This window comes from Rhinolophus sinicus, chromosome 1 (genome assembly GCF_057876585.1).
Source record: "Rhinolophus sinicus isolate RSI-liver-muscle chromosome 1, RSI-T2T, whole genome shotgun sequence".
NCBI lineage: Eukaryota > Metazoa > Chordata > Mammalia > Chiroptera > Rhinolophidae > Rhinolophus > Rhinolophus sinicus.
Genome location: NC_142501.1, coordinates 121,564,357 through 121,588,213, shown reverse-complemented (window position 1 = coordinate 121,588,213; position 23,857 = coordinate 121,564,357). Strand labels below are relative to the sequence as shown.

Genomic DNA, 23,857 nt, shown 5'->3' with positions numbered 1-23,857 from the left:
TCTCAGCCATTTTCAGGCCTACATTTTGACTTGTAGCTGATTGCTTAGGGCCTATCATCTTTAAATAGTAGCTTGAATGATTTTCAACTTGCTAGGGATGAATGTCATCTGTAGTTGTCTGCCCTGAGGCACGGCCCTTTGAAAGCCTCCCCAGTTCATGGCTTTCATTTTGCCGTTTCACTCTCCCTGAGAGCTCGGGGTCATCAGCAGACCTGTAGACTTTGCTGTATCATGCCCTTGCCAGATAATTGATTAAAATGTTAAATGAGTTTGGTCTAGAGGGAAGTCCTTGGAGGCCTGTACTGCTTAGAATTCTCCATTTTCCAGGTCAGGTGGCTTCACTTTGGGGATCAATACAAGGCATTTTTCAATTTTTCTTTGCTCCACCTTGTTTCTGGTTTGCACTTGCCTGGCCTGTATCGTGGGGTTTCCCTCTGTGTAACTCACTTCCCAGTCTAGAAGACAGGTGGTCCTCTGAGACAGCCTCTTTTGTTTTTCTGTTAACCACATGCTTTTTATTTCTCCAGATATCTTTTCTGTGTTATTTTGTCCTGTTAGTCAACTATCGAATCAATCTCTTGAATAAATCAAACCTATTGACTATTTTGAGCAGTTGGCATCATGGATCGAGGAGCCTTTTGTCAGGTATCATAAAAATATTAGGTGAAAGGGGATCTTTTGTATGTTTCTTGTAAATTCAGTGTAAAGTCTCTGCAGAGCAGATTTGGCCACATCTGCATGAAGCCTCTGACTTAGGGTGTTCACGTGCATGGCAGCAGAAAGAACATTTTTCCAGTCAAATGAGCATTGTTTGTTGTGTGTAAATCCTTCCAAAGCTGAAGATATTAGATTAGTGGTTACCCCTCCAGAGAAAGGTCCAACTGCTGGAGCACTTGGGAGAGCAGCCTTGGCTGTGAGCATCCAGTTAAGAGCATGGTTCTTTCTTCCGGGGTTTACTGCATTTAGCCAATGTGGCTCCATTTGTGAAAAGACTTCCTGGGTACTTTTGGTTAAGAATGCTTGTAAAAAGAAATATCTTCAAACATTTTTACATCTGCCATCCAATTTCAGCCATTAGCTAATCTCCTACTAAGTGAAAGAAACTAGGCAAGAAGGAGGAAGCACCACTGAAGTAATTTAACTCTCATTGTAGTTGAGACATGGTGGGATTAATAGTAAGATCAAAGAATAAAATAAATATTGGGAGGACATCTTAATGTTCATTAAGTCATCAACTTTGCTCCTTCTTTCTCAATCAGAAAGTATCTTGGATGGTGTATTGATTATGAGTACAAATGGCTGCAGGTAATAGGAAACCTTGGCACAGAAGTTTAACAAATACAGAGTGCCCAAAACACACACACACACACACACACACACACACACACACAACAATTTTAAGAAAGGAAAACTGTATTAAAATTATAATATTTAATATATACTAATAACAAAAGAAGAATATAAGTCATGGTTGACTTCTGCAATTACAAGAGGTGCTCAAAGTGGTTACCATCAGCATCCAGACACTTCTGATTATGGCGAACCACTGCTTGAGCAATGTTAACCAAAGCGTCCACTTGTATACATTTTTTTTGGCACTCCCGGTATATGTTTATTTTTTTCACACATGAAGCCTGGATGTAGGGGGTCCAATCTTGGCATAGTGGATGCTATCAGACTCTCAGGTTCTTTTCCTTCTGCTCTGTCATTATTAGTACGGTGGCTTATTGCTGCTGCATCCCTGTGATTTTGGGGCATCAAATCAGGTAGAGGGGCAAAGTGTCCAAAGGCTATGCCAGAAACACCAGACCACTGCTGGGAGACTCCATTAATGTCTCGTGGCCAGAGCTGGGTGTCTGGCCTCCCCAGGCTAATGACTGGCCAAGGGGAATGATAAAACCATGCCTGGTTTAGAGCAGTTTGTCCCCTGGGGCTGGGGTAGGGGCCTGGCTACTCTCATAAGTACATTTGGGTTCTATTATTAGGAAAGATGGGTGTTGGACAGGCAATCTATCCAATAGATAGGGTGATGGTTGTATTAGGAAGTGGCTGTCTACTCAGTGATTTTTATTTTAGGTAAGACTTTGTGCCAGTCATTGGTGAAGTTTCATCTCTTTTATTAGTATAGGAAGGCTACTAATATGTGACATCTTTATATAAAAATTTAGTATCATTTGCTTATCGTCATTCATATAGTACAATTCATTAGAAATTGGAAATGTACGTGTGTGTGTATGTGTCTTTTAAATAATGACCAAAGGAATGGAGACCACACTTAAGACTGAACTATTTGTCTCTGCATAGCAAAGGAAGTAACAACTTCACCCTTATCCTGTCCTGAACATTCTGCTCAGGTCAGAGCTTATCATGAGGTCTGTAGCTGTAGCACATACCACTGCAGTGAAGAATGTGAATGTGAGAGGGAAAAGATGGTGGCAAAAGATAAAAATAATGAGGCAGACTTAAGCCTAATGATAGGTTATTTTCTCTCACACTTAATTACATAACGGAGATACTTCTCTTTTCCTCCTTATGATCAAAATAGCCTACTATTTATCATACTGCCATTAACGGCTTAATTACTAGTGACTGAGGAGGGTGATTTGCAGAGACCTAAAATTATGGCCAATCTCTAGAAGAAAAAAAAAAGTAATTTAGTGTTCAGATAAATATGTTCTAATGTTGATTTCATGAATAAAACAAATGTTTAATGTGGTAGGCATGTAATATCTGAGAGCCACAGCAGTGAAATACGGTATTTTGAAATAACGTTTCTTAACATGTTCATATCTGGTTATGGTCAAATAATGCCCTTCAGATCAGGTTTGCATAAAATCCCTGTGTAATATTTGTGTAACATCAATATGAGCCATGTCCTTTAAGAACTGGATAGTATTTAGAATTAAACTTCATTTATAGGTTATAATTAAGGAGACCATGTAATTTATCATCTGAACTGGGACTTTTTTTTTCCAGCCTAAGTATTTAGAGTCTTGGACAGATAAACATGGCTCTATTACAGGGTGATATAACTTTTAGCAAATTGCCTTCATCCTCTCAACTAGTCATAAATGTTGCCTTCCCAGTTTTAAGATTGGGCTGCAAGTAGCATGACAGTGGGATGACGTTTTAGGTCATTCTCCAGAGTTCTTGACTTCTTTTTGGCTTATGTGTCCAGGCGGGGTCTTTCCCCAGAGTAACAATTCTGGCCTCTCTCCAAGGAGAAAGGAGTAGCTCGTTTTCCTAGTGAGTTCAAGAGGGAGAAATGAGCATTCTCAGCAAAGCCTCTCTGGTCTTTTCCTTGTTCATCTGCTTACTCACAGCAAGGGGACCTGGTGGAATGATCTCCACCATGTGGCAAGCTTTCTGGGCAGGTTCTGCTCTTGTTGGGGGAGGGAAGGAGGATGGGTGGCCTATGGGTGCTCATAAATTGGGTCAGTTTGATTTGAGTGGAATTAATTAGTAACAGGAAGCCCATTGTGGCCACAATTTAAGCCCCTTCCTCTAATCCAGTGTGTCTAGGTAATGATGCTAATAGTTATCTCCATTTGTTTAATTTCTGCTTCTACTTCTTAAATGGTTAAATCTATCCTGATAAGTACTTGTTTAAAACCTAGAGGTGGGCAGCTATGTTTCTGTTTGACCATGGCTTAGAAGTAACAATAAACTGGTACACTTGTGCAAGTTAAATGTAGAATATTTAATAATTACACTGAGCACACCGGGCAACAGGACCCATAAATCATTGTGGGCCCAACACACGTGATCCTTGATGATAACTGGACCCTTGTTTATCTAAAGAAGAGGGTTTCTTGATTATGCCTTACCATTTTTGCAATTTTGTGCTAGATATCAGTTTATGTGATTTGGCTTCTTTTGAATGTCATTCCACATTGGATAGTATTTACTTCAGAAAATGAACTTTCTCAAGGTAATTCTTCTGTTAAAAAATGGAGCATTCAATTATTTTTCTTCTTTCTCTCTCGTGTGAATTATTGTCTTTTTTAGATCCATTATAAAGAAGAATATAAAAAGTCTAAGGACAAGTGTACATTTGTGACGGACACTCCTATGCTAAACCATGTAAAACATATTGGTGCTTTTATTTCTGAGGTAAGGTATCAAACACTTGCAAAATGGCTTGCAGTTTCTTTTTCTATTAAAGTTGGAGAATGCTATTTTAAAAAACACCACTGAATGTTGGTAATATCTATATAATTATGTAATTCTGTGTACTACCAATTAACTCGTGTACATTGACATATGTTACTGTCTACTCGGATGTTTGATATATTTTATGACATATGTCTGTATTTTGCCTCTGAGCCTTATTTACATAGAAATACTCTTGAAAAAAAATATATTTTTATTCAATAAGTAGGAAGTACTGGCAAAATAGTCTTAGCAGTTCTATTATTGTTCTCCTAACAGACTTATTAGTTCTAAATTATCATTTTGAAAATAAGTAAAATTTACCAGCTGCTACCATAAAATGTGGTATTTTTCGTAAGTAATTCTAAATCAATTTAAACTATTTTTGACTAGGATCAGTTCAATGGAGATAGCTATTATGAAACCACAGAGTGAGAAATGCACTACATTCATTTTCCAGCTGAAAAATCATATAGTCTCTTTCTGAGAGCATTTAGGACCCCAGTATGTGTGGCATTGAAAAGCACAGTGTTGACAGTGATTTCGGTGATGAGGCATTTCTGTAGTCTGTGAATAGATCACTTAGAGGAGATAAACTTGACAAGAGAATGAATAAAATAGTATTATAAATGGCTGACCTCTAGTGTTTCATATGTTGGAAAAAGATCAACATGATATTCTCAGGATTATTTCTACTAACAAGAAAACATTGTGAGGAAAATTGGTAAATTTTCTTTTATTAAGTACTCAAATCCAAAGAGTTGTGGGAACACAAGGTTTACACAGGCTACATGCTCAATAAATCAACGCTCAAATCTGGCTCTGAGCGGGAGTCATATCAGGGACTTGTCGACAGAGTGTGGAAAAACACGGTTTTGTTTATTTGTGTTAGCTGTTACTTTGCCTTGTAGAGAAATTCTTGATGTTCTTAGTTATTAATTGATTCGTTTTCCTGAAGGAGTTAACTGCAGAGCAAAAAAAGAAAAAAAAATGGAAGTGGGTAATCTGTCGTGTTACTTTGAACTTAATCTTCCCAAGAGGAAATGGTGACTGAGATCACCTAGGGGCAGTGTAGATTGGCGGTAGGAAGGCACAGGAAAAGCCAAAAAGCACCCCACTGCCCATCGTGGTAGAAAGAGGTTAAGGAGGTTTGAAACACGGAATTCTGTGCTTTGCATTCAGGTTCTAGGTAGTCTTTTCTGACAACTTGTATAATATTTCCTGGAGCAACTCAAATGTCTCATCGCTCTCAGATTTTTCTTCACTGATCCAACCATATGAAACTGTCAATATACACAAATAGATTTACTTTTAGAAATGTGCATGGGTTTAAATAGAAAAACGATCTTTTTTTTTTTTCTTGCTTGTTTTGTTTAAAGCTTTCTCCATGATAAATTGGATTTACATTTCTTCAAAATATATTTGTCAGGTCCAGTATCTAAGTTTCAAATGGTCTTCAGATTTTTAAATTAATTCTGTCTCTGAAGAAAGTTGCTTTTTATTTTCTTTCCATATTCAAGTAAGAGAAATGAATATTTATTTTTTCCTTTCCCTCTCCTCCAGGCAAAATACAAAGGCACCATTAAGGCGGACCTTTCCAATTCTCTTTATAAGCAGATGCCAGCCACAATTGACAGCGTCTTTGCAAGAGAAGTTACCCAGCTTCAGAGTGAGGTGCGGTTTTCCTATATTGTTATATGATTGTGTGGATATAAACTTATAACCTAATATAAATTATTTAGCATTTAAAACAGTTGTCTATCTTCAGGAATACATACTGAATGAAAACTGGAAGCAACTGATTCATGGCCTGTCAGTTGCTGCTGGTGGAATTGTAGCAAATGAAAAGGATAAGCAAATTTCTGTTAGTCACATGATGCTGTTTTCCCTAATCACATTCACAGCTATTAATAGAACAAAATTGAATTTTGCTTAGACAGGTCACTTAGATTGCAACCTTACAGTAAATATTAAACTAGTCTCTGATTTTGGTGTGATCTCTAAGTGGGAAACATTCCAGTAGCTTATTAAAAGTCACATAAAAAGTTACTGGTTAAATTCAGGATGCGAAGGACTGTGGTCCATCCATTAGATAAAGTGGTTCCTGAATTTCCTTTTCTGTGAATTGTGTTTTTCATTTAAGAATACCTCAGGCTACCAAAAAGAGCCTCCATCAGGTAGAAGTGGCTATTTCAGTCATTGTAAGTTGCAGACAAACCTAAGAACTGTCATCATGCAAATTTATTTTGAATCCACAAGAGTTTAGGAGTAATTTTCCCTTTATAGTATATCAACAAGTAAGGAATACTTAATGCTTTTAATTTGTTCTATTTCTTAAAACAGAATTTCAAACTAGAATATTTCACCCCTTTCTGACTCATCCTATTATCTTGTTTTCTTCATAGCACAATTAGATTTTTTTTAAACTTCATTAATCTGTTACGTGGCTCCCTAAGTGACACGAGAGTAGGGACCTCATCTGTCTCATTCCCTGCTTCCCTGCTGTGCTTAGAACAGTCCCTAGCGCATAAGAAGTACTTAATAAATATTTATAAAATGGATTTTTTATTCAATTTGTTGATTTCCTTTCTAAGGAAATATTTCCTTTTACATAGTTTATATTCTTCATGCTACATTTTAGGTTAAAAATAATAAATAGTAAACACATAGAAATGCTTACTATGTGTCAGGTGCTTTTATATATATTTATATCATTTTATATACAGAGAGTGCCAAAAATATGTATACGTATTTTAAGAAAGGAAAAAGCTGTATTAAATTGTAATACTCAATATATACCAAAAACAAAAGTCGTGTATATACAAGTCGTGTATATACATTTTTTCAGCACCCCCAGTATATTTTATACACACACATATATATGTGTGTGTATATATATATGTATATATATGTACATATATATATATATATATATATATATATATATACGTATATATACACACACATACATATATATATATACGTGTATATATATACACATATGTGTGTATATACGTATATATATACGTATATATATATATAATTTAATCTTCACAACGTCTCCATAAGATTTCCTCATTTTGGAGGTGTGAAAACTGAAGCACAGAGAGGTTAAGTAACTTGCCCTAAGTCACACAGCCAATAAATGGCCTAGCCAGCACATGAGCATTTGGCTCCAGAATCTGGTTTTGGACACACACTATACCAACTCTTTCTTACCGTTTCTTCCCCTGTTTTTCTTATTAAACAAGTTTACTTCTTTCTCCAGAATCTTTTTGCTTTTAAGTAGAGGATACCTAGATATTTGTAAAATAGTCTGAAAATAGATTACTCTTGAAAAATAATGAGCATGGTTATCCATTGCAGAACATCTTTAACTACACTATTACAAATTTGAAAGTCCACTGTGTACCTAACTTGGCAGTAAGCTAATCTCAGCCGTGCAACATGTGGCTAAAAATACATGGTGTCAAAGATGTGCCTGGCTGACCATGACCGATATGCGCACCACCCCCTCCCCGCCCTTTGCTGCCCACATCTAGTCACCTAGCCACTTGCTGATAAGATGGACTACTTTATAAAGCAAATAATTATAACACAGCACTTGCTTTGTGACAAGCAACTCTTATGCAATAAAGAAGAAAACGAAAAAGATCTGTTCTTGTTATACTTAACTTGGGAAGGTCACATTTTCAGGTGTTTACATACTTCATTGCTTTGGAAGCACACAATTTTTCTTGCCTTTTATCACATGAAAAGGTCTATAGTACACAAATATGTGCGACACAGAACTTAACATGAAAAATAATCCATTTTGTATATTTTGAAATCTGTTTTGTTTTTGCCAGAGTAGGTTATCCCTTACATTTGTTAGCATGTGTTGTCCTTAGTAGAATATGCACCCTGGAAATGAAATGTTTGTGCTCCTAAAGAGCGGTGCTGTGCAGTGTTGTTATTAGTCACTGAACTTGTTGCTAAAGAAAAACCTGGACCTTGAATAACATATCTATTTCTAAGACTTACAGTGTTTCCCCAAAAATAAGACCTAGCCGGACCATCAGCTCTAATGCGTCTTTTGGAGCAAAAATTAATATAAGACCCGATCTTATTTTAATATAATATAAGACTGGGTATAATATAATATAATATAATATAATATAATATAATATAATACCGTTTCTTATATAATATAAGACCGGGTCTTATATTAATTTTTGCTCCAAAAGATGCATTAGAGCTGATGGTCTATCTAGGTCTTATTTTCAGGGAAACATGGTATGTAATTGTAATATCATTTCTTTAAATTTGTGTACATCAAGTTAATTACTGTTAAAAGTGAAATTCTCAGAGTTTACCTGGTAAAAAGAAAGTCAAGAACATAGAGCTATTTGACAGTGTCTGTGATTATTAAACTAACCTTTTACTGTGTCCAGATAGTATCAGATTTGTGCTAACCTAAATTAGAGGACTAGGCCAAATCGGAAATTGAATGACATTCTGGGTTGTAATGAAAAGTCTCCTAAATTTGTGACAGTGGAACACAATGTTATCTTGAAACCAATTTGCAAACATTCTCGGATGCTTACATTCAAATTGGAGTAATAAGGTGAAGTTAGCTAGATTAATACTCTTTATAGAAGGTGACTGATAAGAAGAAATGCCTTTTTAAAAAGAGAGGGAGATGTGGAAATTTTAGGAAGCTATTTTATTAGATATTCCCCATTAAAATTTTTATAAACACAGATCACAAAGAAAGCTTCTGGAAATGGATGCATTGTGCCATGAAGTAGTGAAATCTTTCTCACCAGGGCTATTTCAATCAAAGGCTAAATAATCCCTTATTACAGAGTATTACGGGCTACGCGGGCATCTGGACTGAGGAGGTTTATGAGAACTTATGTTTTTATTTATAGTGGCCGCAATGGTCCTGTTTCAGGAGTGTCAGAAGCATCTGTGCTATTGATCAGAAGTACATTTACCTATATAATAGTTTTAAAATAGATTGTAAGTTAGAAATGTATGTAATCTTATATATGTACATATGAAATATAAAGACATAGTATGTGATCAAACATATAAGATAAATGTGTGTGTTACTTATATAAACATATTTATATACAAAGTATGTAAGACTATTGCCAAGTGTTCTGCAGCTGTTAGGAGTCCCGTACCACAGAAACCTTAATTCCCAAGTTATAAAGAAAACAGCATCAATCTAGGGAAATGCCACACAATAATGATAAATTCTAAGAAATCAAATTTATCAGGAAATTTATTAGCTTGACATAATTTTCCATTAGCTATTTTAAGGACGAAAGTTAATATGATAAATTAAAGTTCAGCTGCCTCCAATTTGATGTAATCTTAATTCTAAAGGGGTGCTTAGTAGCAGCCATAAATGAAATGACTATTTTAATGCGGCAAGTAAAAATTACACAGCCCTTTTAAGAAAGAGTGCTGTTTTAAAATCGTGTTTGATGACTCACCGTTTCTGTGATAACCCACAAAATGATCAGCTGCTTTGGTTACGCTTAAAAAATCACAAGTATGATAGTCTGTCTAAGATACAAAATAAACCAGGCATCCAGCAGAAAGGAGACAGGCATAAGCTAGCTCTTCATTTAAGTGGAAGGAACAGATCTCATGGAAGTTTTTTCTTGGCTTAATAGACTTGACCACCCATTAAACTCCTCTTCCCTCCCCCCAAAGTTATAATATAGACTGTAATGGAATTGAGATAATGGACTTTCTCAGCCCAAATGGAGGTTCTTAATGGGTTTCCTGTTTAACATAATTAATTGGTGAAAATGTAAAGATATGTTCATCAGAATTAGATATCCTGATGGATTAAATCGCTAGGCAGACTCTAATAAGATGAATTATGCCTGGGCTAACGTGAGGTGCCGCGTGTGAGCCCTGAGAATGCAGCAAATATGCAGGATTGGATGTGGGAACAGGGCTGGGCGGGACTGAACAAGATTTAAGGGCGTTAGTTGACAGAAATCTCAGCATAGCCATCAGAAGGGAAACGTTGTGATCTATTGATGTGCTAATCCCCTATAGCACAGGAGAGATGATAGTCTGGATTAAATTGAATAATTCTAATTAGGACAAGTCAGACTCTATCTGGAACATTCTAGGCACCTTAAAAAAGAGACGGATAAATTGGAATTTGTGCTGAGCAGAGCATTTAGGGCTATAGGTGTTCGGAGCCTCAGTCCACACAGAGAGTCCGTGAGCATGAACGTCGCAGACAGCTGTGTTCCCACGTTTGAAGTTCTGTCCTGTGAACTAGACTCTTCCTGTTTGCATAAATAGAGGCAGCTATGGGGAGATAGATTTGTGTTTCGTTAAAGGAGGAACTTTGTATCAGAGCTTTCAAAATTTGGCGACTGAAACTTGGTGGAGGAGCCAGAGAAGGGATATAAACATTGATAGTTGTCCTAGATGGCTTTCTTTTTTGTGGTAATATTTGATGATTTTATTTTAAAAAATTACTTTTGTCATTATCACTTTAGTTCTTTAGACTCAGAGTTAAACGGGTGGTAAACTCTGTTTATTAAAGCCTATGTGGAGTTTAAATTCATGAGCATGTTTAACAAACTCATTATTTATTCATCCACTAAACATTTATTACAATTCTTGTCTTTGTCATTCACGATGATAGGCATTGGATATTAAAAGATGTGTAAGATACAGGAATAGCTCTCAAGGAGCTCACAGTGGTCGAAAGTTTTTCCTTAAATTTAACTGTATTCTTTTTTTAAAATTTGTTTTGTTTATTTTGTTCTTTTGATTCCACATGTAAGTGAAATTATATGGTATTTGTCTTTCTCAGTCTGACTTATTTCACTTAGCATAATACCCTCTAGGTCCAACCATTAACTGTACTCTTTTTAACTGAAAATTAAACCTTGTTCTTGGTAAAAACTGATCTAATTTTTCTTTTCAAATTGCCTTTAGTCTCTTGGGCCAAGTAATTCTAACTCCATCTAATATCTTTTTATTATTAAACTTTTGATATATATTTAAAATTGATTTTGAAATAATATGTTCATTTAGTCCTGTTTTATTCTCATTCATTCAGTTATTCATTCACTCATTTATTCACTGGTCGGGCAGATAGATATTTATTACTGGTTACTGTGTGCCAGGCACTATTAAGGTTTTGAGCAGTCAGTGAACTAGACAGTTATGTCCTAGTAAGGGCAGACAGAAAGTAGTTTGACAGAAATTAAGCAAAATCATTAAAAACTGTGGAAATAAATAGGATAGTGACATAGGCTGAGAATAAGGTGATAATTTGTTAACTGTCTATAGATTGCCTTTAATTTCTCATTCTCTTGTCGAGTTCGGTTGCTTCTGCTTCTGCAGGAATCATTTTCATGCCTTCTCTCCGTCCAAGTATGGAACACATTTAACTTGGTGGTGATGGATGGCATCGGTGTGGTCCTTATTTCTCTAACAGAGGACAGAGCTTCACGTAGCTGAGAATTTGTTACAGTTTCTCCCAAAGGTTAGGGCATTTAAATATTACATTCATAGTTGTGCCTACACAGAATCATAACAATTAGTTTTAAAATGACCAATTCACTTTTATACATCTGATCACCTTCCCCGCACTGTCAGTTGCTTTCCCGAGATTTAAACCTTGAATATTTCTAACCCTGAAAGCTCTTGGGTGTGGAGGACTTCCCCAAACGGTAACTAAGATTTAAAATAGATGAATGAGTACCCGTGGGGATTCGAGTATATGATTAAGGACTTTTGAAATAAATAAAAAGTTAGAATTAGGAGTCTAAACTGAAGCACTAAAATGAAAGTGTTAATGTATATTATCTTGTTTTGGAGGCTTAGGCAACTTTGACCTTCAGTGGTGGTATTCAAATACTACATAAAATCCTAGCAGAACACGGACATTTAACAGGTAAGAATTTAATACACCTCTAAATGAGAGTAACAGTTTACTGTGTGTGTTTTTCAAGATTGCCTACAAACAGAAACATGATGCTGCCAAAGGAGTCTCAGATTACGCCCATATGAAGGAGCCACCTGAGATCAAACATGCCATGGAGGTCAATAAACACCAGAGCAATGTAAGGAAGCCATTTCTCATGATTTTCTGGAAAATTGTGGTTAACCCACATCAAGGCTAATGGAGATTTTGTTGAAATTTAAATATTATGATACGCCTATGCAAAAAGGACTTTCAAATTTATTTTATTTTTATCTCTCTGTGTTCAGTCAGAAGTACATCTGAAATATTCTGTCAACAGTCATGAAAACCTGGTGCCTTTAAAATGTCAGGCACTTGTAGGCATTGGAAATTCTGTTTTGAACAAGACACATATGGATCCTTTGGACCTATTGGGTTATTAGCATTTCTTAGAAATTCCTTGGCTTAATGGTGAGGCATCCATGGTTTCCAGGTTAGGATTGCAGAAGAACGGGGAGAAAGTGCATTAGAAATCAGTGGCCCAGGGAAGAATCATTCACAGACGCTAGCGAGATTGTACCCCACTACTGTTCTTTTAGAATTCTTATGGGAACAAAGTGTCAAATTAAGACCCATGGCAAATAAGAAAGCAATAGATGCCTAATGGCTGGCTTAGAAGCAGAGCCAAGAGGGAGGAAGTGAGCCTGTGGAAAACGAGTTTCTTCTTTGGTCATAAGTTACAGGAACATCAAAGCTTTCACGGGCTTGCTTGATTACCGCCACTCTCCTGGTGGTCTAGAAGGAAACTTTCTTCCTGAAATCTCAGGGGAGCTTAATCTCCCCGTTATGAATTCTCTGCTCTCTAGAAGGACTATAGGAACTGTTTGTCAGGTTCTTTATGGGTTAGAATCAGCTCAGATAAAGTATCTGTCCTAATTGGGTCAAGAAACTCGCTTTCTTTGAAAAGGACTCAAAGCATCTTGGTCATTCATTTCACACAGGGTCTGTCCCACCAGTTTGTTCTCTTACTGAGACTGTGCCCCCAGAGTCCCAGCTGTGCAGAGTGTCCTTTGCAGTATGGCAACAGTTATCTGATATTAAATTGTAATAGGTCAATGCTTAAGTAAAAACTGAGTGAGGTTTTACATTTTAATCCAAATGTATAAACATATGCCGATACCAAAGCACTTTTCTAAGATGGTTTGAGATTGATGAGATGAAGAAACTACATCTGTCATTACCAGCAAGGTCATTTTAAGGGGATGCTTTATAAGAACAGTTTGCTTACAGAATGACTATAATAATCATAATAACTACCACTTAGCGAGCACTGCTGTGTACCAGAACTGTGCCAAGACTTTGATCATTTCCAATTCTCACAAAATCCCTGTACCGATTCCCATTTTGTAGATGAAGAAAATGAGACTAAAGAATCAACATCCCCGGTTTGCTCTGTTAGGCCCTGCTGCCTCCCTTTTAAAGGTCCCTGGTTATTGGTCAAGATGTTAAATAAAATTTTTATATGCGCTCAAGATAGGTTATCATCAGAATTCAGATCAACGGCTCCAGCGCACTGCAGGAAAGGAGGGGGTGGTGGTGGGCAGGGGAGGGGGCTGGCATTACACGGACCCTCGGGAGGCCCTTTCTAACTCTATAATTCAATGAAATTCAAATACGGAGGTTCCTTATCATAGAACGGGGGTTATTATTGTAAGTCCGCCTTTTCTTTTAAAAGGTCTTTGATTGAGGGATTGAGGGAATAGAGTATAAAGCCCTTTTCTCCTACATTCAATACTGTGTACTTATGGGAAAAGGATGTATTTACTTACACTCCTCTGCCTACCCAGCTCAACCTTTACATGCAAAGTTTGTACATATAATAGGATTTAGAAAGTGTTTAAGACTGTTTACTCAGATTTAAAGTGAGAAGGATATTTGTATTCTACCTGTGAAGCAGTTGATATTCCTCTAGAGTCAAGGCACTTAGAATAATACATTTGTTGTCCCTGCAATATGAAATGTAACGTAGGTCTTGAAAGCCAAAGGAAAACAAGTGCGTACCTTGTGGTTTAGTTGGTGAGGCAACATCTTCCCCATGAGAGACCAAACCCTGCCTCCCATAAAACTTCAGTCCAATGAAACACATTGGCAGAGAATTTACTAATAGAATTACCCTTTCATAACGTGGAATGTCACTATACACTAAGCCTATAAATGACTTATTTAATGTAAAATCAAATGTGTTGTCACATGTGCATCTGATTTACCTAGAAACAATGCTAGTCGGGATCTTTGCTTAACTTTTTAATGCTTCTACCCAAACCAACTCAGCTTTCTAATATCGCTTAGAGACCTAAGAAACTGGGACAATTATGGTTCAAAGCCTTTAATTTCTGCCCTCTTTCCATTCCAAACCTTTTATTAGAACATTCATCAATGGGCCAAAGGGACCGCTTTCCCTTTCAGAACCTTTCTCTCCTTTAGGCCTTTAGAGATGTGAATAAGCAGGTGGGGGCGGATAGAGGATTCCTGGTGACTGGTCTCTGACTAACTGAGAGGTCCAAGGGTAAAAGGCCTCAGGGGTAGTTGTCTTCCTTATCACCCCAAAATTCAATGATCATGAAACAGGGGAAAAATATTTCTCAGAATATCCTTCACTGTAGCAAAAATAGAAAAGGAATTTGGAGTCAGACCAGGGTTTAAATGCTTGCTTTTACACATGTTGCTTGCATGACTTTGGACAAGTTACGAATATCTCCAAATCTCCGTTTTCTCGTGTAAAATCAGGGAAATGATCTTTGTCTCATTTGGGCCCTAGCAAGTGTTAAATGAGATTATGTGTGTGTGTGTGTGTGTGTGTGTGTGTGTGTGTGTGTGTGTGTGTATAAAGGGTTCTGCAGGAGAGCCACTCCATAAAATAGTAGTCCTATTTGGTCCCCCTCCAGTTTTAAAGGGTGAGTTAAGAGTTTATGGTGATATCATAGTTAATTCGAAGCAAATAAAAGAGGTGAGATTTCGTAAAAAGGCCAAACCAATATGGAATTTATATTAAGAAGCATTTAGGTCAGAAGGGCAGATCCAAAAGGTTCCTGAACCCATATAACTACCTATCTTTTGATACTATAATCAAAAAATGATTAAAAAGAACCAATCTAAATCCTTTTGCATCCTAAGGGATGCACCCCTGCCAAATTTCTCTAATGTAATTAGAGAAACTGGACGTATTCTATCCTGTTGCTTTTCCCTAAAGATGGGATTGTAATGAAAACCCCAGTAATATTATTAGTTCTCATCAATCTTACCAGAGACATGAAGTCCAATAGTTCTGAAGTAAGTCAAACAAATTTTAAACTGCCATTTTAAGTTTTATAAGTAATGTGGTCTGTATAGACTTGTCATGAAATTGAAGTGGTAAACTTTTCCAAAACACCATATCAGTAATCAATTCAATGTGCATTAGAAAGAAGTATTCAGCAGGGGAAACAAGAGACTCAATGTTCTTTTCAAAAATGATATATGTACTTTCTTAATGTTAATAAAATCTTATCAGTAGACAAAATTTCTATTCCATCAGAAAGTGAAAAAGCTCAGAGATAAATCAGTAAAATGATACTAGGAAAACATTTATGACTCTGTGTGGTTCCTTGATGTGACTTACGATAATAATGCTTTAGGATTTAGTATTAAAATAGATACATTAGTATTTTGTTCATCTCTAAAACAGAATGGTTAGCAACATCAATCCCACCTTCTTCACAAGATTGTGATGGTAAAATTAAATCATGAATAAGAAAACTTTTATCACTCTAAAATGCTGTTATAAACAATGACAATAATGAGAAGGATAAACTGTTCTAGATACAGCTCTGTATTTTACTCTGTCTTTTAGAAGATTGAAAACTTTTCTGTGTTCTGATGCATATCAGATCCTCCATTTACTTATACTACTTAAAAGGTTTACATTCTCCGATAAAAATAATATTTACAATTTAATACTTTAGTAGTTTTTTACATACAGTATGCCCAGACAGAAATAAACCTAAGAGAATTTTCAGTCCACGTGCCTCTTTGATGATACCTGGAGAACTTCCTAATGTGAGAGTGTATGCTGATGATAAAAGTATTTCTTGATAATGAATGAACTCGTGTTTCAAGAATGGAACTAAATACAGGTTACATTACTCACTTCTTTCCCACAAACCTAAAAGATATAGTATATCCTCTCTAGTGTCTTCTCCCCGAGAACCATGTTAACCTCCGCCGGGGTAACAAAGGCCCAGTTGGCTTTGATTCCTGTATGTCTGTTTGCTCACACTACCCTTAGCTCCTGCAGGGGTCTGTCTGTCTGTGGTCTATTCCTTGCTGCCATCCCTCAGTTCTCACTCTTCTCATCTCCAAGTGCTTGAACTGCCAGGACAGTCTTGGAGGAGGTGTTGCTTTTCTCTAGTTTAGTGATTCACTTACTGAGGAATCTCAAATCACTGTTGTCTAAATATGAAAAGCTTGCTGAAGAATCACTGGGAATCCTTTGTCTGCCCATGCGTCTGGCTGTACATGAAGAATAATGGCATCCATTTCACTTCTGTTTTCAAAATCTAATGAGTCTCTTATTGGCTAAGTCTAACCCAGAACGATACAAGGAAGAAGATTCTGGATAACTAGTTCCATTGGTATGGTGTATTGTTGGAGCCCATCTGAGTATAGACAATCCAGTACAACAGATGGGGTGAGGATTTAATGAAATAAAGGGTTTAGAACAGTGCCTCGTACACTGGACACTCTGCACGAATGTAGGAGGCATGCAAAAGCTATGGCCTTATGACACAGAGGTAGAAAGCTTATAAGGAGAGAACAAACTGAGACTGGATGACAAAATGAAATGAAAAAAGAAGCTGAGGAGGAAAGTGAACATGATGAGATAAGGAAGAAATGTAACAGTAGATTTTAATAGAACTAAAATCTTTATTGGAAGCTATAAAGAGCAGATTTGACAATGCAGAAAAACAGATGAAATGGAGGCTAGGTTAGTCAGAAGTTCCTATATTTAATGAGATAAGTCCATCTCAAGTTAGCTCAAGTAATAAATGAGAATTTATTGGTTTGCATAATTGGAAAATTCAGCTACCTTCAGGCATAGCTGGATCCAGAGGTTCCACGTAATCACCAGGACTCTTCCTCTCCCCCCATCTCTTGGCTCTGCTGGCTGCTGTGACTTCAGTTGAAGACAGAGTCTGTCTAGGTGGTCTCAAGAGAACAGCTGGTGTTTCCAAAATTCAATCATCCTTTCAGCAGCTGATGCCGGAAGAAAAGACAGCAGCCCAGACTCAGATCCTTCAAATGACTCTGGCCTTGTTTGGGTCATGTGTCTTCCTTTTGATTAATCATGGCTTCCAAAGGGATGGGGTGTCTTATTGGACAGCTTGTCACATGGCCACTCCTGTCACCAGGAAGGTAGGCTGCATTTGATAGCCCCACCAAACCACATGGAGGAAGGGAGGGTCAGTTTCCAAATAAAAATTGCTAGTCAGATTAAAAAAAAAAAAAAAGTGAACACATGTCTACTACAAAAGAATAACTTAGGAAAATGACCCATGTCATACCACCCATATTCAGACATCCTTGCAGAGAGTGAAAATCAGGCTCTTTCTGCTCTGCGACCCTTAATGTAAGCCCACCATTCCTGTGGGCTGTCCCCAAGCAGTGAGATTCCCGAAGATCTGCCGAGTGACCAGGCTCCTGTGCTTCTCTCCTATGTGGCTCTGCGGTGTCCTCTTGTTTGAATTCGCAGCTCATGTCAATCTTAATATTTGTTTTGAGTCACATATGCCGGCCTCTAATTTGCAATTTACATGGATGAGGGGGCCCTATTCAGAGTCCTGCTCCTGCCGCCTTTGTGCTGTTCACCTCTCTTCAGGGCCGTCATTAGGCTGAACAGCATATAATTAGGTAACCCGTGTAAAGCCTCGATTTCTGAAAGGTTGCAGCTCTTTTCAAAAAGTAAGGCTTTCCATTTTACTCTCATTCTCTTCTCAACAACAAAAAATCCCTTCCCTATGGTTTTCATTTGACTGTAGTAACTTAGAAACAGCTAGTCTTGTAGGTGGGTGATAATTTTGGTTTGTTTTCACCTGAGAGTTGGTTTTTGTGTACAAAGCTTGTGCTTAACTCAGCGCGAGGTACGGTTGATTGGCCATCATTGTGGGTGAGCGTGTTGCTTTTGAAACCAATGAAATTGGCTTGTTTTAAACCCATAAAGATTTAAAATCCACCCAAGAAAATAACTCAGTTTTCAGCTTTTTTTTATGTTCTTTTGTTACCTGTTTGCACAAAACTACTGACATTACTTGTTAAGGTAAAGCCTATGAAAATAAAAATACTGAAGAAAACAGATGTTCTTGCTCAAATTATGCTGATTGTAGTTAAGCTGCATTCACTTGTCAGAGAGGTTCATGATTCTAAACAAGTTGAAAAAATAGTGTTGGTGGTGGGCATTTGTAAGCTTTTAAAAAATAGACATGTATATAAATGTTTCATTGAAATAAAATAACTGCATACAGAGCCTATTGAAGTCTTAATGCATTATCATTTCTTACACCTTATATTATTTTTGAAAGAAGTAAGAAATACCAATATTTTATAACTCTGCAAGGTTGAAAGGAAAATAACAAGATACATTGAATTATCTAGAATACTGGTTCATAGTGGTCAACTAGGGAGTTCATTAAAATGTAGATCTTGGGCCCTAGTTACTGAAATTCTGTTCCAGAGGGTTGGGGGTAGACCTCAGAAATCTAAATTTTAAATAAGTAACCCAGATGGTGCTATTGCAGGAAGTTTGCAGGCAATATTAGAAATGTTTGCTTCATACAAAATCTAGTTAATTGTGCCTTTTGTATAGATGTTCAGTTGTGCATTTCTGTGTTCCATTTTTCTGTGCCTTGAAAAAATGAAGATGGGTTTCATTTTTGAGACAGTTACCGTACCCTTTGCATTATATCTCTGATAGAATAGAATATAATGGACAAGTTGACCAGCTCTTGGTGATATTACCAAATAGAACTGCATCTGGAAAATAGCTAAATATTATGTCAGCTCATGAGTGATCTCAAGAAATAGAGAAGTGGGCAGACTGGTGAGATGTTGATCATCTGGTCTCTCCCCCCATTTGTCAATCAAGTTAATATCAATGACCACTGTCATCTGAAGTACATGTGGCAACATTTCTATGTAGTTTTCTTTTTAAATCTTTATTTTCCACACTTTGGTTTGATTGTGTCATTCTCCACCTTGGGAGGATGAATATTCCTTAACGTCATTGCTTTTATTTTGGGAAGATCAAGTCATTGCAATACATATACCAGCTAATAAAACTATCAGTACCCATGACTAGGACCCGCAGAGATGGGCATGGACTCTTCAGAGAAGAGTCCAGTCAGAAAAGAGAGAAAAGGGCGTGATGGGGCAAGTGAAAGCTGGAGAGTTCTAGAACCGCACACACCCTCAGCCCCAGAAGTGATTTCCTGTATTCATGTGCTGGGGCTTATCCTGCATCCACTGCGGGTAGCGTCTGTGGGATGGGCCAGTTACAGCCCTTGATGAGGATATTCTGTATGTGAATATGCACATACCTACTTATAGTGACATGCCTAGGAGGGTGGTATATGTAAAATCCTCTAAGATTGGGTTTGTGCCCAGGTCTTGGGCTCATATTTCTTATGTTGTATAAATTCATTTCACATGTAATAATGTTAGTAAAGCATAGGTATAGTAAAAAGAGAATATATCTATCCAAATAAACTATTGCGTATAAAAAATGAAAAAACCCAGCTTATGGTGAGTAGTCTTTTTAAGGTGATTATGATAAGGATAAATAATGTTATGGACATTAAGGCTAGTAGCTATATGGAATTACTAACTTATTTTTTTTTAATCAAAACTGTCTCTTTGTTCAGATTTCTTACAGAAAAGATGTGCAGGACACCCACGTGTATAGTGCGAAGCTCGACAGACCAGACATCAAGATGGCAACTCAGATCTCCAAGATCATAAGCAACGTAATCTCTCTTTCTTATCTGCAGAAATGATTTCTTATCTTTGCAGGAGATGAGGCATGGCTTTGGTGGTTTAATGGTTAATTTAATGAGTGAAATTTATCAATTTGAATGAATGATATCTCAATTTTTTAACTATGTAAGTTATTTGACTATGTAAATTGTTCGGGTTTATGTGGAAGCTGCCCAAACTTGACTTGACTTACGGCAAGTATTATCATAGCTTAGAGCAGTAAGTACTGTTTGATATAAGATAGCAGTTAAATGCCTCAGCTTGATAGCAAGATTGTCAGTCATCTGGTCCCATAGTATTTCTTACCTCACCCTGTCCCATATAACTTCACTGGATCTTGCTCTTGTCGTATTGCTATAAATTGCGCAGACTCTCTTCTGCCCACATTGACTCTTGTGTATTTCTCGCTCATCATGGCTGTGTCTTACTTTCTCTAAGATATCCTCCCTGGCTAATACCATTTTACGGGACCATACCTAAAACCCTAGTTTAAAATGATGACTTAACTCGAACCAGATATTTGAATAACATAAGTTGTCATCACCTTAAAAATCAATAATTATTTCCTGAATTCAACGGTGTGTTAATCTAACAGGGTTAGATCAGTTCCTGAGACTAAACAAAGCCGTAAGAGCTATCTGTATGCAGAATGCGGGATCTCAATTATCCAGAAATTTCCTCTAATTTTTTTCAGTGTTTATATATAAACACAATGAAGATGATGACTGGATACATGACTCAAAATTAGTAGTTATTTTACTACAGAAAAGTTCAATTTATTTAAATAACCATACTATAAAATCAATTCTGTAGCTGTCAGCATTTCAGGATTTGGTGAGTTGTAAGGAGTATTTTTTATGGACTGAGGGTCTTTTATGTTTTATTTTAGCTAAATTCTTCCTTGGGAAGAGAAATATTCAACATTCTCTTATTTATTCATTTTAGGCAGAGTACAAGAAAGGGCAAGGACTAACGAATAAAGAGCCCGCTGTAATTGGAAGACCAGATTTTGAACATGCTGTGGAAGCTTCTAAACTTTCCAGTCAAGTAAGACTCCAGTGATGATTTCACAATTATTTTATTCAGAGATTTTGTTTCTAGTAGCACAGGAAAATATTTCATTTTAGATAGTATCTTTAATTGCAACAACATGCAAAGATAATGTTTCTGAAACCATTTTAGATAGGATTGCAATTATAAATTCCAGTAAGGGAAAATAATAAGTCCAATTTAAGCATAAAACAAAGTTTTCTTTTCTCTTGACTCCAATCTAACTTATTCTGATGAGTTTAGCTATATTATCACATTTCCCAGGATTTCTAGAATTTAGCAGTGGAAATACCAGATAATTAGATTTCTATGTATCTGTCTACACACACACACACACACACACACACACACACAAAACACAATTTTAGCTTAGTAATAAAATATTAATTTCTTCATTTATAAATGCTTAAGTTTAATCGTGAACTAAAAAAGAGTGATGAAAATGAAAAAACTTTGACATGTTATTGAAGAACCTCAAAAAAGATCTGAAAAAGTACCAAGACATACCATGTTTTTGGTTGAAAGTCTCAATAGATAAAAATTTTGGTTCTCCCTAAATTAATATATAAATGTCATGCAATTTCAATTAGACTCCAATAGGGCTTTTAAAAAAAATATGGATAAAATGATCTTAGAGTTTGAATGGAAAGGAAATGCCTGAGAATAGCCTTTAAAAGTACAAAAATGAAGACCAGTGAAGGAAAACTTAGGTTATGAGTTACCATAACATAATATAAAACCACTGGAATTAAATCAATATGGAATTGGTGTAGTAAGAGATAAAATAATCAGTAGGATGGAATAGGGAATCCTGAAATAGATTCCATTATGTATAAGAATTTAATATATGATAAAAGTGTTGGTTCAAGTCAGTGGGAAAAAGTTGGATTAGCTAATAAATGGTGCTGACATAACTGGCCATCCATCAGGATAAAAATAAAATTGGACCTGAATCTTAAACCATATAAAAAATGAATTCCAGATGGATTAAATATGTGAATGTAAACAATAAGATAATTTTAAAATCATAAAAAGAAAATCCATGAGACTATATATACCAAACAGGGTTAACAGAGTTGTTTTTAAATAAGACCAGAGACGTAGAAGCTATAAAAGAATAGTTAGGTGTGCTTTACTGTGTAAAAATTTAAAATTATTTCAATGGAGAAATACATCATTTGCAAAGTTAACATAATGATATAAAACAGTAAGTTTCATAGATTTGTAGTGTTGTCAACTTTGAAAATATCCACTCTTCAAGTTGCAAAAGTCTTAATTACATTTCAGAACGGAGAGCTGTAACTGAAGAAAGCTATAAAATCTCACTGAAGAACATAAAATAATATCTGAACAAATAAAAAGACCTACTATGATCTCAGGAGTCTCAATCCTCAATATCATAAACATGTTAATTCTTCCCAAATTACTTTTCAAAATTTCATGCAATTCCTATTAGATTCCAAACAGGCTTTTAAAAATGTTGAATAATATTAAATATTTGAATTAAATTAAATAAGTTAGAGTTTATATGGAGAAGGAAGTGTCTAAGGATAGTTTTTTAAAATATAAAAAGATCAGTGGTCTTAAAATATTTGGAAAAGTATTTGTAATGCATATGATGAGAACATTTTAATATCTAGAATATACAAAACTTCTTTCATATTGAAAAGAAAAAGAGTAACTGCCCCATAGAAAAATGAGCAAAAGAGGCGACAGTTCACAGAAGAGCAAATATAAATAGCTGATAGACGTTGAAAAAGATGCTCAAGTTTGTTTGTAGAAAGGGAAATGCCCAAAAAAAGTAAAAACAAAATGTTACTTACACCCATCTCATCTTGTGAGTGTGGAGGACACATCAGCAGGGGTGGTGTAATTAGGAAGGTGCATGTAGGAGGTAGATTTGCGCTAAGTCGGATTTAAAGGGAGAGAAAAGTCTGCTTGGGGGAAGACCCCCAAATAGAGGTTGGGATCATGCATGACAGAGGAGATAGTTCTGACAGATGCAGATGACCTGGCAAGGAGATGAGGGTCATAAACATGCATTTGGGAGGAGTTGAGAAGCTGTGTGATAGTTAATGGGTCCATGTTGAATTCATTTGGAGGATAGGCCATACTTACAGAGCCTCGTAGGAATAGTGTGTTCTATAAAAGAAAAGGTAAAAAGGAAAGTGATTTTGGAACGTAATAACCGGGAGCCTTTTAGAGTTGAGTTTAGGAAAGGAATCATCAGTACTACTTCTCACCACTGTTGTCTCTCAAGTAGCCTCTACTTGAAGGTAAGAAAATTTTACAAGCACTATGAAGAAAATACTTTTTAAGGAAGGTTCATGTGGCAACACTGTGCAGGAAAGGCTCACTCACAAGAGGCAAAAATCCCAGAGGCCAGCTGGTAATGTTACTGTGATAATCCACTCATAAAGTGACCAGAACCTGAAGAGACTTGCTGGTTGTGGGGGTGAAAATGAGGCAGAGAGAAAGGGTGAATGAGAGACGCCTAAATCTAATTGTTTTACATGAATTGTTTTGCCTCTTATTAATGGTTTCACAGTTTATAAGTCACTTTCACTAACAAAACAATTTTGTAACTCAGGAGGCTCCTAATGCGCTAAGAAATTAGGGGCCCATCTGGGTGACATTCTCAAGGGCCAAGAAGGG

The 23,857-nt window shown here is 36.4% G+C and overlaps 1 protein-coding gene across 8 annotated transcripts in view; it reads left to right on the top strand.

Annotated features, from left to right (window-relative positions):
* The window catches only part of NEBL (nebulette), a 160,798-nt gene that overhangs the window by 55,746 nt on the left and 81,195 nt on the right, over positions 1-23,857 (top strand). For 7 of the 8 annotated variants that reach the window (XM_088789084.1, XM_088789082.1, XM_088789088.1 and 4 more), the window contains 5 exons: positions 4,009-4,113; positions 5,716-5,826; positions 12,138-12,248; positions 20,041-20,142; positions 21,098-21,199. In XM_088789084.1, coding sequence (XP_088645210.1) covers positions 4,009-4,113; positions 5,716-5,826; positions 12,138-12,248; positions 20,041-20,142; positions 21,098-21,199 — 531 coding nt within the window. The remainder of the gene's footprint in view (positions 1-4,008; positions 4,114-5,715; positions 5,827-12,137; positions 12,249-20,040; positions 20,143-21,097; positions 21,200-23,857) is intronic. The other variant, XM_088789091.1, reaches the window with a different exon arrangement.